The sequence below is a fragment of the Phoxinus phoxinus genome (genome assembly GCF_949152265.1).
Source record: "Phoxinus phoxinus genome assembly, chromosome: 7".
Taxonomy (NCBI): Eukaryota; Metazoa; Chordata; class Actinopteri; order Cypriniformes; family Leuciscidae; genus Phoxinus; species Phoxinus phoxinus.
Window position 1 is genome coordinate 33896254 of NC_136882.1, and position 15706 is coordinate 33911959.

General features: G+C 37.6%; 3 protein-coding genes across 4 annotated transcripts in view; 1 reads left to right on the plus strand and 2 right to left on the minus strand.

Annotated features, from left to right (window-relative positions):
• The window catches only part of cerkl (CERK like autophagy regulator), a 59912-nt gene extending 58157 nt beyond the window's left edge, over positions 1-1755 (minus strand). Inside the window, exon 1 of the mRNA XM_079618665.1 lies at positions 1306-1755. Coding sequence (XP_079474791.1) covers positions 1306-1642 — 337 coding nt within the window. The 5' untranslated portion in view covers positions 1643-1755. The remainder of the gene's footprint in view (positions 1-1305) is intronic.
• A 1632-nt stretch (positions 1756-3387) lies between these two features.
• On the minus strand, positions 3388-6938 carry neurod1 (neuronal differentiation 1). Its single transcript, XM_079619608.1, has 2 exons — positions 6600-6938; positions 3388-5734 (listed from the first exon to the last, which is right to left on the minus strand). Exon 2 carries the CDS (start codon positions 5723-5725, stop codon positions 4670-4672), a length of 1056 nt encoding a protein of 351 aa, XP_079475734.1. The 5' UTR covers positions 5726-5734; positions 6600-6938; the 3' UTR covers positions 3388-4669.
• Positions 6939-11492: 4554 nt separating this feature from the next.
• itprid2 (ITPR interacting domain containing 2) overlaps positions 11493-15706 on the plus strand; it is a 43964-nt gene continuing 39750 nt past the window's right edge. Inside the window, exon 1 of one of the 2 annotated variants that reach the window (XM_079619182.1) lies at positions 11493-11568. The gene's annotated coding sequence lies outside the window, so the exon portion shown is untranslated. The remainder of the gene's footprint in view (positions 11569-15706) is intronic. The other variant, XM_079619183.1, reaches the window with a different exon arrangement.

Genomic DNA, 15706 nt, shown 5'->3' on the forward strand with positions numbered 1-15706 from the left:
CTGATGTTTACAACAATCAAAAATATGTTATTTTATTGAATACTGATGCAGCAGCACAATATTAGTGGAAATATTAGGCCTAGTTTTATTTAAAAAGAATTTAAAATGGCTATTTATAATTATAATTTGTTACATTCATATAGCGCTTTTCTGGGTACTCAAAGCGCTTTACAGGGGGAATCTCCTCAACCACCACCAATGGCATCCACCTGGATGATGCGACGGCAGCCATACTGCGCCAGAACGCCCACCACACACCAGCGTATTGGTGGAGATGATACAGAGTCTATTTTAGATAGTGAACCTTTTCAATGTTGCAACAAGGGGACATTTTACCTCTAATACTATCCCTTGACTTATAGAGAATTAGGCCTATTGGAAACCTATGGATACTGTATGATCGCCTCGAACAAAACTGGAAATCATAAACAATGAACTCAAACAATAGAGCATGGTACTAGCAATGCCAATTATGAATGCATTATCTGATCAAATGTAAGTAATTTTGGATAGAAGTGTCTGCCAAATGCATAAAACATAGGCCTAAATGTTTTTTTTCAGTCAATTTCAGTGATTCTCAGAAGCTAGCCTATATCTGCAACATTTATTCGGATAAAATGACCTCAAAGACAAACTTTTGTCATTGAAGCAATGGCCTCGAGGATAAGGTCACTTTGTTGTGCATGCAGTGACAAATGTGTGTTTGGTGGATGAATCCATAGGCTATATTTCTGAAAATGCAACTTTCTTGATGTGTAAGTCAAGAGCTCTTGTTGTAATTGTGCATCATGTGTTTGTATTGATGTACAAGAAAGAAAAATAACCAAAATTTTGACCAAATTATTATTCTAAAACTCTCAATTCTAGAACGATTCAGGCAACACTTATTTAAGATCACATCATGTTACATGTTCTTATTAGTAATAACAGTAAATTATGCATAATTACAAGTAAATTACCTTAAACCAGACCCTAACCATAACTGTAACTCTAGTAAGTAAGTTACATGTAACGTTAGTTAATTAAAATTAGGCTACTGAGTGTAAGCCAACAATGTAACTACGTCACCTTAAAATAAAGTGTAACCACCACGATTAAACGTTCATAAAACCAAGTTTATACAGTCTCTACTTATGTTTACTTACGAGGCGTAGTCGTGTCTATAAACACGATAAATAAACTAATTTGCTAATATGACTTTGAGCTTGAGACACACAGGAAGTAAACATGAGTGGCGTTCAATCACCATGGAAACGGGGGGGGGGGATGGGGGGCAAACACAGCTTAGAGCTGCTCAGTGCTCACCTGTAGGGGTCTCGGGCTGAATGGGCGTCCATGTTACCCGCGTTGCTGTGAGAACCACGTCGTGGCTCTTTTTCCCGATTTCGAAGATTCCTCTCACAATCGGTTCGTCCGGTCTATATTTCGTTTCTTTTCGCCCCTGAACGTTGTCGTCGGTGCATAACTGAGGGGCCGAGTCAGAGCGTTTTTCGCTTTGCTGCTCTTTTCGCTTTTTCTTTTTTATCTTGACTCGCTTTCCCGTCCCGCGAGGAGGAGACGCCGGTTGCGTCTCGCGCAACTCTTCCTGACTCTCCGACCACGCGTTGAGGACATTTATCGATTTACACGGGGATTCAAACATAATGTGAATGTGTGTGGGGCAAACTCGCCTTTGTGTACTAATTTACCGGTTCGGCGCGCTCCCGGTCGCTAGGCTCCTGAGGAAGTTCCTCATCTCCATTCACCTCTAGAGCGCGCGCTCCCGCCCACCGGACTTTCTTAGCCGAGCACGCGCGCTGCCCTCACTCACATGTAGTCTATAAGGCCTATTACTATTTCAACAAATCGTTCAAAAATGTGTAATAATTTCAAATACTATGACAAGCCGTTTTAATAATTATTAGTGTTAGTAACAAATATGTCATCATGTCTAATGAATAGTTAGCCTAGACAAGGAAAAAGATAATAATCCCTATTGGAAAAGCTACTAGAAATAAAAAAAAAAGAATAAGTTAATGTATACTAATTAGTAGTACCTCTAGTAAAAATAGTTAGAATGCATGATAGGCCTACTATACATGCATAGCTGATATTTTAACATTTCCCTTAATAGCTAATTAAATGGCAAAAGTTTTTATTGCATTATTTATTAGTGATTTTAAAATGTAGCCTACTGCACATGGATAATAGTTTTAGAAAATAAACGACGGCTTGAAATAGAAAAGTGAACAATAATATTTTCATTTTGTCAGACATTGATGGCACTCAGATGTAGGCTATAGCTTAAACTTGTTTAATGTCAACAAATATAAGCTGCCTCAGACACGCCTGAATTTCTTTCCATATATGTCATGATAGAGGCCTGGTTTATTTGGTGTGCTAAAAAATCATAGGCCTACTAAGTGAACGGGTGTGGAAAAGTATTCCTCAGGCAGCACCTTGGACAGTTCCAGGATGTTGCCAACGCTTCTGAGTCCCAATGGACGTTTCTCCTTCTATGCCAGCTGATTTAAAAGAAAAAAAGTTTTGTCTATAGGTTATATGAAACACTCTTAATGTTAAAGTCTTATAAAAAAAAAGAAAAAAAATTATGGACGATGTTAGTCGTGATTTCTCATATTGCTCTATCTAGCCTCCTAACTTCTTTCACCCCGCGCATGTGTGACTACTTTACAGGAATTTACAAGATTTTAGATTACTATATTTGTTATTATATTTACAAGATTTTTTTGCTCTTAAGTTGTATTTTTGTACATTTATCTTCGTACCTGCTCGTCCAAAATGTGTTAGGGGAAGGCTATTTCAATAACTCCTTTTACACCATTAGCTTCTTGTCTTCATTATAATCTATATTTAGCGTGAGTGACAACTTGGACTTCATTTAGTAATGGAAAAAGGCTTTCTGCTCTTCAAATAAAACACAAATATCCAATATATTTTAAGAAGATTTTGTTTGCACGAAAGGCACGAACAGTTGTGGATTATAGACGACTCGAGGACAAAAATAATTTACACTGATGTATGATGTGATTTTTTTCTTCTTCTGGTATTTAGAGATACAGTGTATTTAGAAGTTTCTAAATATGTTGAAAACCTCGATCTTCTATACAAAAGTGGATATCTGTGCAAGTGCGCAAACTCTCCGCTGCTTTTCGTGTAATAATGAGATCTTATTTGAGGAGACTTTCTGGTTTCAAATAAACCTGGGGAATGTCACAATTTTGGAGGTGCGTTTATATTGTGTCTCTGCATCGGGCTCCGGGCTGATTTTATATTTATTTTGGCTGTAGCATTCAGGTAAGAAGCATTCTTATTGCGCACTAAAGGACCAAATCGATAGAGCATCTTAAGATTATGTTAAAAACTACTGACAGCGAATATCATGTAAATGTATTTAATAGTAGGCTATTCGTATAAATTCACATGACCTTGAGTTTACATATTAATAGTCCCACAATTTAGCTAACAGTTTCAGAAGTCTAAGTTACGGATTCATCACACGAAATCTTTGATACTGTAGCCTAAATGTATTATGTTTCTTCCTGAATAATTAGATTAGAACAAATATGTGTGTTAATAAAATAAAAATCACAATATATAAGGTAAATCGTTATTCTAGAGGGGTGGGCGTGGTGCATGTTTTTTACATAAATGATTATACTAATGTTAAATTCAAAACCATCTGTTTTATTTCTTAAACCTTCATCATGAACTGATACACACATACAACAGTCTCAAGAATCACTTTTAAATCAACCTCTTTTTTTTTCTTTTTTTTTTTTTGGTTGCATCTTCACTCTTGTTCTTTCGTCTCAGCCAATAAAAATTCAGTCGAAAATACCCGAATAGTTTGAGCAGACTAATTCAGTCCATTATTTATTTTCCATCTTAGAAAGACAGGCCTTTCGATCAGCTTTTACACAGGGTGAGTTTAAAAGGTGATAGTCAAGCTTTTATGTACAACACTGAGACTCTAACACCGATTTTTTCCCCCCCATCACTCAAGCAATTCGAAATTCCACAAAGGATCACTGATTGAACATAACATTAGACGGGATTCAGAGGATGGGATTTGTGCAACTCTGCATGATTTTACAGTAATTCATTGCTAAGGCAACATTACAGATTTTGAAGCACTTGCCTGCTGGTTATTACTGGAATGAGTACTGTTTTATATAAACACAGGAGATAAATCAGTTTTATAAAACATTAATATGTGGGTTGCATGGAATGGTGCTAGGATTTGACTTTATAAAAATGAACAATTCTATACAAAATCACAACAAAATAATTCAGTATGGGATAGATAAGTAGTAAAATGTAATAGGTTGAAAAATATATCAATCTCTATTCATTTCTATAATTGGCCCAGTGTTGGATTAAAAATTGCATAGTTTCCAAATTATTGCTTGTGATTTTGTAGCATGGATAATTAACACATTCTGAAGAAGGTCACTCCTGTTCCCACATGTGTGTGTGTGTGTGACCGCAACGTAGAAGCGCTATAGAATACAATACATAAGGTGAACGAGAATAAACGAATCCTCTTTTCTCCTAAAGGCAGTAACAACAATAAATACGTACATAAGATTAAGCATATAATGTTGTTGCTCTTTTTGCATCAGCCATAACAGAATACCGTAACGAGTCTCACAAATGTCCATTAGAATCACGACTCGTGAAATATCGCGTTCAGCTGGGCGTTCATGACCCGCTCGTGATGTGAGTGCCCGTCGTACGACATAATGTTCTCCATCGGTATATCACAGCGCTGCGTAGAGCCCGCGTAAAGAGACGCGTGTGTCTGCGCGCCGGCCAAGCCCGCCGCCTGATAGTGCATGGTAAAGGCGTAGTTCTTCTCGAATTCCGAAGAAGCCTCGTGTTTGAAGGAAAAGTTCCCATTGACGCTCAAAGGTGGGCTTAGAGGCCCGTCAAACGAGGGGCTGGTGCAGTCTGTGAGCGCGGTTTCAAAGAACGGCTCCAGCGCGCTCCCGTACGAGTGCGGCTTGACGTGAAAGATGTGAGAGCTGTCCATTGTACCGTACGGAGGGCTGGGAAGACCGGGCGTCTGGTAGGAGTAGGGAAGAGCGGAAAAGGAAGCACTTGCTGGTTGCATATGAGGGGCCATCTCCTGGCTCTGCTCGGGCAGAAAAGTTCTGGGGTTCAGTTGGAGGCATCCTGCGACCAAATTGGTCGTCGGCTGGGACAAGCCCTTGCACAAGGCCTGCACAAAAGACATCAAATCAGGGCTTTTGCCAGACCGCAGGATTTCCGAAAGAGCCCAAATGTAGTTTTTGGCCAGTCGGAGCGTTTCGATCTTGGAGAGCTTCTGCGTTTTGGAGTAGCACGGCACAACTTTGCGCAGGCTCTCGAGCGCATCGTTGAGACCGTGCATGCGGTTCCTCTCCCGGGCGTTCGCCTTCATGCGCCTCATTTTGAACCTTTGCACACGTGCCTTTGTCATCTTCTTCTTCTTGGGTCCTCGTCTTTTCGGCTTGGTGTCATCGCCGTCTTCCTCCTCTTCCTCTTCTTCCTCGTCATCCTCCTCTTCGAGTCGGCTGAGTTCCACATCGTCGTCGTCCTCCTCCTCCATGTCCTTGTGCATGGGATCGTCGGTCTTGTCCTCGTCACGCTCGTCTTGGGAGCTGCTGTGACACTTGTCGGTCCAGTTTGTGCTGGTTTGAGACTCCAGCATCATGCTTTCCTCAGTGTAAGACTTCGTCATGTTGGAACTCTGAAAAGGGTACATAATACTTTAAATATTCATTTCTCCGTATCGTCTTTCATAAGTGAGTCATGCAACACTTAAAGTATGACATGCACTAGACTACACATCACCTGTGGATGAATCATAGCTGCTTATTTGTGCAGCTTTATTATGTAACATCAGTGCTTAATCAGATAGAGCCCTTGCTGTTGTACATTTTGAAATAAAGAATGGATTAATTTTAAAAAGGATTGTGCTTAAGTTTGATGCAAAATGAATAAAACATATTTATTACTAGTCTTTATTTTATTATTTGGGTATTAAGAAAAAAAATATCTGAATCATTGAAGAACCTTAATTTTTTAAGAATTTTTTGAATGTATATCCTCATAAGTAAATTGGTATACCTTCCTGCTTAACGCGACTGAACAACAATATAGCCTATATATCCAAACTTGAATCGTAATATTCCTAACGACAGATATTGCACCGTATATCAGATAGAAGTTTATACATTTCAACTGTGGAATATATTTTATTAGTCCCTTTCGTGTATGATTGGACATTATGTTACAGCATAATTGTTTTCTTATATTAACAAATTTGCTACATTTTCCTCAACAGTAATGCAATTCAAAGTAGTTGAAAAAGTGCAATAAACTTATCAGTGCAGGTTGGCACTTCTTCACCAATTTAACAAGTATATTTTCATTTATACATGCATCTGCTAATACAATATAGGCCCTTCATGATTCAATTTCCGTTCTATAAGTTCAACGTGGACAACCATCTTCCTTGAATTATCTGAATGATTTCGAGCTAATAGTCTAAATAGTTCAACACAAACGAGTGAAATACAGACAGAATTAATAAAGACAGTAACATCACATACCTATGATTTGTTGAATGTCTTGTTATGATAGTTTCATGCCCCTCGTGGTGTGGGAAGTCCTGCGGATTGAAGCCTAATGTGTCTGCGCCGATGTGATGCTCTGGTTATATAGCGGTGCTGCTGATGCTGGAGGATGCGAGTGGATGTCTGTCTGTGCCACTGCCTCTACAGTCCCACCCTGAGCCCGTGATTGACATCTGGCCCCGCCCCTTCCCCCGGCACGCGCCATATGGCCGACTACGTCAGGAAAACGGCCTCAAGCGTCACGTGATCTCTTCCATTTGTATTCGCCAGAGCTCCGTATTCCGTCCCTTTGTGGCCGAAAGAAAGTGGCCATCTGTCGCCAGTTAGAGACTCCGTGGACCTGTTTGTACCCGCAGGATGGATTAACCCTTTCAAGCGTGGGACACATTCAATCACGGCCGACTCTTTCTTTAGCCACATCCCGTTGTCTTAATGCCGACAATTCTTTATGCGTGTCCATAAATTAGCTCATAATCACTGAGTAGTTTTTGTCACTAATTATCAGTGGAAATAATCTGTCTAAAAGAATACGATAAATAAACCTAAACCTATATTATTATTATTATTATTATTATTGTGTTAACATTAAGATGTCTATTTGTAGCCTATAGCCTACTTATAATTAGGCCTAGGCCTATTTAAAAATAAAACAATCTAATTGTATTCTGATACAGGAGAAGTTATAATATTGATGTTTTTGTGGTTTGTTGGGGTGCTTGGGGGATTTGTCGCTAATCTTTTACAAATATCTCGTGCTATTGATTAAACAGTAATTGCAAAGTCTGGCTCGAGACCCCGGTAATGAGTCCCCCTCTTTTCAACGCTGGTCGGTCGGCACGCGAGCCGCACGCGCACTGACAAAAAGCCTGTTTCACGGCTCACTAACCAGATCCAACGTCCGAAATCTGCTGTTTTCTATTCAATTTAATATCATCGCCCTTCCAACCCCCTAAAAAATAGACCAGCGCGATGACCGTTGAAAAGGCGAGTATATAAATGAAAGAATAACTATACAGTGGCATTTAAACGCACGTGGAGCGTGCATTTGTGCTCTGAGCAAATTAGATATAGCCTAATAGACCATTTTTTTTCGGGAATTATTTAATATCAACAGGATGACATCTGACAAGTAACAACAACTTAAATCTAACCATGCCTTAAATAAATAATGACTTTAGTTTTAGGATAGGCCTACTGTTTGAATAACCTAATTTCGCATTTTAATTAGTTCATTAGACCTCAAAATCAGTCCAACGAATAACCAGAAATAATTTGCTTAGCTTCATAAGAGCATCTTAAAGATGTTTGTAGGTTTCACAGTTGTTTCATCGAGGTGGGCTAGTGCAATTATTTGTATTCGATCTAAGTGTGAGTTGGGCGTCTCGGATATATCCGCGCGCTGTTTGTTCATGCGTGCAACATATTTCATTTCCATTGTTTGCTTATCTGTGCTTATCTCTCCTGACATCTGTTAATGGCCCACCGCAGACATTTGATAACCAGGTAACCATGAATTGTCCACGAACACTCATGGGCTCTGAGTGCTGCTAATCTTTCTCATAAAAATCGACAAGTTTGTGCTGGTCAAAGGTCCGATAGGAAGCCGTCTGTCTGTTTGCGTGCGTGTGTGTGTGTGTGTGTGTGTGTCCCTGTTGCCATGCAAACCAAGAGACGCGAAGAGAGTGATTTCAGCACCACTGACAGCAACTCACTGGACTTCTCTCACATTAAGTTCATGCTTTACTTCTGCGTTTCTCATTTCTTCGACGTCCTACACATTGGCACTCTTTATTTTTTTATGTGGTGTTTATTAGTCTATAAATTACAGGCATATAAAAATATACAGGCTCTATGATGTCATATTACATTGAAAGGCTTTCCACTGACTGAGTTTCTCTGGCTTAATACTGAGGCGAGTAAATAAAGAGTTATACAAGATACATAAATTGAAAGTATATAGCTAATATATATTGAAAAACATAGGCTACTTATGCTATATTTACAATAAAAAAAATCACACGTTTACCGATACCAAACGAACAGAAGTAGGTCGCATCCTGCCAGGTTTATTAACATTAAGATGTTCATCTCCCTCCCAACACAACACAATATGAGGTCATACCAATGATATGTATTAATAATTTGACCTTTAACACCCTCTGCTTGAACCAACAGACCTTTCCTCTGACGGAAAGAAACAGTGAATCCAAACTAATCTCTCTCTGCTTGAATGGGTGTCCCGACTGAATAAATCCCTATCTCCTATTTCACTGCGAGTTTCGTTGCTCTAATTACTTATGCAAAAATGCAGATTTGTATTAATTAGTTTGTCCGCTGATTAGTTCCGTGGTATTTTGGCGCAATAAATCATGCAGAGGCACTCATTTTGGCTGGTGACCCATCTGTGCAGCTCTGTGGATGCGGGGTTTCTCCAGTTCAAGGGCTGGTTTGGGTTGCAGGTAAGGCCACCTGCTGCATGACGGGGCCAGTGCGGCCTCGAGAGCCCGTCAACATCGCTTCCAACGGATGACTCTTTTAATTCAGACTTATTTCACAATAAAATACGGGTAATAAGCGTAAATAATTTCCATTACCAAGTCGTTAAAATTATATAGAGTACTAAAATACAACAGATCATGTAGGCCTTTTATAGCATATATGTGTGTGTGTGTGTATATATATATTTATATATATATATATAAATTAACGATCTGTACATCTAATGAAATAAGATAAATTGTATTTAATAAAGTGCTTGTGTATAGGCCTACACAAGCACTTTTTACATAATATGTATATCGAATTATACATTATTTTGTCAAAGTGTCTTTTTAGGAAACATTTAGGCCTGTGTCTAATGTTTAATGCATTAATAGGCTGTCAAAATAAGTAAACAGTAAACCCTGGTCTTTCGCTTTATTGGCCTATGTTTTAATGTGTTGCAAATGATATTATATTATTTTAAAAGCTTAATATTCAAAGCATTTTACGTTTAATATGCTGGTATTCACTTAAATCCTCAATTCGTTGGAACCCTGTGTGTGTGTGTGTGTGTGTGTGTGTGATCAGAAGCTTCGGTCTACAATTCTGTAGAGTCTAATCGTGGTCACGAGCGCCCTCTTCTGATTAAATGGAGAAACTACGTTCTTTGTCACTGGAATAGAATAGAATAGAATAGAATAGAATAGAATAGAATAGAATAGAATAGAATAGAATAGAATAGAATAGAATAGAATAGAATAATAAACAGTTCATGAAATATATAGCTAAATATTATATTATATTATATTTCCTAATTATTTTTAGTTATGAAATACATGTCCTGGGACCACACTTCAACCTTTTTGAGCAAACAAGCATCCGCAAAATCCCATGTGACAACTAGCCCCGACCTCAACTATCTCAATAATCTTTAATATCAGTTTTACTGTTAAATGTACTAAAGTTTTTTTTTACTTCACAAGCAAAAAATGTAAAAGTCATCAGCATTATTTGGGCAATCCAAAAATGTATAGTGAACTAATGCAATTCTGCAGTTTTATAGCATATGTTGCTTTTTTTAATCTTGCAATTATAATGAAACCTATCCTGCTAAACAGCACTGTAAATTCAGCTTATCAAATAGGCTAATGATGGTATATTGTGTTTTTGTTAAGGGGCAGATAATATGTTCTACTCATATAACATATTTTTGGAAACATTTAGGATTCATAATATCAAAGGGATAGCCATTGTTACCCTCATCTGAGATATATTGCTTCAGAAATACTGACAGTGGTCCATAAATCAAGTTGTAACCATCCACTGGGTAATAACATGAACACAATACCTCTTCCCATCTGTTTTATGGCAAAAGAACAGTAATTAAGATTCCACTGAGAAATGTTGGCAATACAATTGAATTGAATTAGCAATTACTTCAATTTTGCTGCAACAGTCAGGCATCACAAAAGCACATTTCATCAATCCTATTTGATATGAATCATACTTTGTTTAATATTCCGGAGCTCTTAACATAGACTGAAATAATTACAGATGTTTTAATATACTATGTCTGTTTAAAGAAACAGTGTGAGGTGTGTTATTCTGATATAAATATAGCCATACCAACTGCTCAAGCCAAGGGCTGTCAGTTGTTCAAATCAGTTGTTCTCTTTTTTTTCAGCAGTAGATTTCATACACTGACCATCATGCAGAGACAAACTGTGGTTTTAAGGTCTCATGGTTAGATGTCTATCACAAGTGCTTCATCTAAGATGAATTGGTGGGTTAACCACTTCCTTGCTCAGTGATGTAACTTCCTTTCTGCTCAGTAGATTTACAGACATCTGTTGATAGCTGTAGGGTGTTAAAGGTCGACTTTACGTGCTCATAAAGAGAGCTTTGCTTTGTTAAATCTTACAGGCATCATGAGATGATCAATAACCAAACAACTGAGACTATTTATTAAAAGATGACCGGAAACAAAAAGTGTATTTTGTATTCACAATCGTAATTCCAAAGCATCAAGAATTTGGTATTTAAGGATGTTGTTACTTGGAGGGACTATTTTTCTATATCATCTATCTACCTTCCATCCATCCATCCATCCATCCATCTATCCATCCATCCATCCATCCATCCATCCATCCATCCAACAGAACTGTTATTAAAAATTGCTTTTTTATACTACTTATATATTTATATATCTAGACCTCACAGTCAAGTGTAACTGTAATTGATAAATGAGCGTTGGATCAGGGATGGTGCACTGCATATCTTCTTCCAGCAGGTTTCAGGCCAGGCGTATTTTTGGGCTCCGTCTCGCCCATGTTGTTACTTTTCACTTTTTTTCCGGAAGCGGAAGCATTGCACTTAAAGTTTTGGAATAGTTTTGGCAGATGATTCGGTGCAGATACTTTCTAACTATCAGCGCGCAATCATCATCACGTCCTGTTGAGAGATGGTAAGATGCGTTTTTCTGCTTTTTAGAGGGCTATTGCTTTCTTTAATGTTTCTTTAATCTTGCGTGCTCTCACTCACATTGGCTTGAGGTTGTTTTATGCGCTGATGCTCACTGAAATACAAACATTTAAGCGCTCGTGCTAGTTTAATGCGTGTTATGCGTGTAAGCAGGCGCGCGCTTATTTCTAGTTTAGTCGAGTTGTTTTGCATGCGCGTGTGATTGAAACAGTACAGTAGTATCCATATTTTAGAAAAGTAAAGTAAAGGGAACTTTTCCACTGTGTTGAATATGCATCTAGATTCGGGACAACAGTTTCGCGAATGATCGGATGACATTAAAATTGTACTTTTTCCGTGAATGCCTCTTTTAGTTGACACTGATGATTATCGTTATGATAATGGGTCATAATGTCCATGTCACCTGCTACACCCTCCTGTTTGTGTTTGGAAAGTTGAAACCGATTAGATCTATCATTAGATAGATAGTTGCCTACTCTTGGTTTGCTAACTTTTGTGTTGTTTATTGGAAAGATAATGCTCTTCATATCTGATAGTATTTCCTTCATTGCATTTTTGATGCATTGCTAATCAAGCCAGATGACTAGAATCAAGTTGATAGAAGTCATTAGGGTCACCTAAAGTGGCAGCTGTATTTAGGCCTATGTAAAGTTTGTCTGGAAAATGTGTTTGCTTTAAAACAAAACAGTAAAACAAAACATGTGGACCATTTTAACACCTTAAAGGATAATTCCGGTATTTAACACCTTGAGTCTATATTGTAGTTCGTTTTGGATGAACAAGAGTGGTGGACAACATTTTTTTGACAATGGTTGCTCTCTCGAGTTTTTTACTATAAAAGAATTGGCCATGGACCCATTTAACATTGGAGTCAATGGGCATGTCCGAAAATGTCATTAAAACAACCTTTAACATTAGTTTTCAAAACTGTGCAACTCACTGAGTGATTAGTGATGTTAGTTGATGTTCCAGAAACAAAAAGTGTTGCGAAATACAGTTTCTGTCGTGTTTTATTCGTCATTTTCGAGCACTCAGTCCTTCAACAGAATTCAATGGGATTTTACAAAATGACGAATAAAACACGACAGAAACTGTATTTCGCAACACTTTATGTTTCTGGAACATCAACTAACATCACTAATCACTCGGTGAGTTGCACAGTTTTGAAAACTAATGTTAAAGGTTGTTTTAATGACATTTTCGGACATGCCCATTGACTCCAATGTTAAATGGGTCCATGGCCAATTCTTTTATAGTCAAAAACTCGAGAGAGGAACCATTGTCAAAAAAATGTTGTCCACCACTCTTGTTCATCCAAAAGAAACTACAATATAGACTCAAGGTGTTAAATACCGGAATTATCCTTTAAAGGGATAGTTCACTTTAAAATTAAAATTCTGTCATCATTTACTCACCCTCAAGTTGTTTCAAACCTGTATGAATTTCTTTCTTCTTCTGAACACGAAGGAAGATATTTTGAAAAATGTCAGTAACAAAACAGTTACCAGGTCCCATTGACTTCCATTTGTGTTTTCCTACTATGGAAGTCCTACTATTGGACCTGGTAACTGTTTGGTTACTGACATTTTTCAAAATATCTTCCTTTGTGTTTAGCAGAAGAAAGAAATTCATACAGGTTTGAAACAACTTGAGGGTGAGTATGATGACAGAATTTTCATTTTAAAGTGAACTATCCCTTTAACTCTGTGGGAAACTACTTCAGAACAATTACCTCCAGTTTAAGTAATGTTAACAAAAGTTCATACAAGACATCTTTAAAATCTTTAATCACTTTTTTACCAACATTTTCGCACACTGACATATAACTGTCAGTTATGCATTTGAAGTGAGACTACCGAAGCAATGTATCATAAATTATTGTGGATCAGTTAGCTATTAACTATTATAATCACCTGATTAATTAAGTGTTGGTGGGTCTTATCAGTTATTATTCATTGTTGTATGCATGTACACCATTTTTAAAAGTCATTTTATTCAGCAAGGATGATCAAATTAATCAAGTGACAGTAGAGACATTTATAATGTTATACATGCTGTTATTTTGAACGTTCTATTCATCAAATAATCCTTATTTAAAGGGATAGTTCACCCAAAAACAGATTAAAATTCTGTCTTCATTTACTCATCCTCAAGCTGCTCAGCAGAAGAAAGAAATTCATACAGGTTTTGGAACAGCTGTAAATGATGACTGAATTATCGTTTAAGGGTGAGCTATCCCTAGTTTAAACGTATCATGGTTATCACGTATCAAGCACCACAACAGTTTTCAACATTGATAATAATAAGAAATGCTTATTGAGCCCCAAATCAGAATAGTAGAATTATTTCTGAAGGATGATGAAAATCCAGCTTTGTCATCACAGGAACCTATTACATTTTCAGATATTCAAATGAACAGTTTTTTTTTTTTTTACTGTAATAATATTTCATAATACACATTTTACTGTCTTGTTGATCAAATAAATTCAGCCATTGAGAGCATAAGGTATTTCTTTGAAAAACATGAAAAAACTGCTAACCCTAAACTTTTGAACAGTTGTGTTGCTTTATTATTATTTTTAATTGCCCATCATCTCGCAGACCACTTGGGATCTTTCAAGGACCACTAGTGCTTCACTGACAGCAGTTTGAGAATCACCGGTTTACACTGATCTGAAGTTTTAGTGCTCTTAGCCATTGTCAGTGTTCCTAGTTTTAGCCTAGTGGCTCTCAAGTCTCCTTAAAAGTTTATTCCACTCTCTCATGTTCGGGACTTTTCCGCAGTTTTATTGCAAGTAGGGCAGCTGTGTTCTATATGCAAACATAAAAGTCAGGGCTGTGGACTGTCTTCTGGGTGTCTTCAGATAACATTGGTCGGGTGTAAACACAGCTGACGTATGCGTGCGTGAAAGAGTGTGTTTGATCAAATGAGAGCGCTGGTGTGTATTTGCAGAGATAACACGGGAGAATCCGTATGTTGTCGCATGATTTACCGCATTCCTGCCACAGGTAGAGACCGGGTAAACACGTTCTTTAAGGAAAAGTTCTCCCAAAATCTAAAGAAATCAGTTATTCACCCCTGTAGATGGCTTTGTGGGAGGAATAAACTGATATTTAAGCTGCTATTGACTGGAAGAGCTCTCAAATCCCATTTGCGGCTGTGTTATTCAAACTTGCTGCATTGCAATCTGTAGAATTTCCATTTTGGTGAGCTATCTCTTTAACAAGAGAAATCAGCAGTAGTGGTTGAAAGTTAGCCGAGTTTTTGTGTTAACAAGTCTCGAGTTGCTTTTCGTGGAAAATGTGTCACGCTAACTAAACAAAAGGTGTGGCTCTGTTTTCTTAGCAAAGTTCTGTTATTTACAATAGGAAGTTAGATTATATTAAAGAGAACCATTTCTATTGATGCTACTGAAAGTCACTGCAACAGCGCATTACGTTTTCTTTCCTGGTCTAAATGCCATCCTGATTAGTTTGGCTTAATGCCTACTGTTTCACATCCATAGTACAATTTTACAAGCTATCAGCTGCAATATTCCCATATTAGACAATATGCAAAACAGTTGCTACATGCCGGCTGCTGCTGATGCTGTTTTATAGTTACTTATTACACGGCTCTGTGGAATACTTGATTCTTATTGGTCAATCGCGCCATCCAACGGTATGTTATTCCCCGATAACAACCGGTAAAAACTGATAACACAGGCTTATCTGGGTAACTGAAGTCAGCACTATATGCTTGATAGGAGTGTTTTTTTCTTCATGGAAGTGTTGCGTTTGATGTGCTAATAAAATATTAAAACTCAAATCAATATTTTTTTCATTACAATTATTTTATTATGTCATCAGAGTATTGCGGTCTGTTTCAAACAAACACAGCTGGTCCCATTTTTCAACAATTGTTTTGTGCACTGTTACATGTTACTGTAATGGATTATAAGGTAACAAACTGGTAAGATTTTAAAGTTGAATCTCAAATCCATCGTTCTCTGGTCCCCATAATTATATATGTGGTGAAATGCCATGTAATAAGTGACATTACTGTACCGTATCCCTTAAATGTTCATCTAGTTTGAACTTGCCGCTTACTAGCAACTGCTTTCTTCGTGGATGCTTTGCGT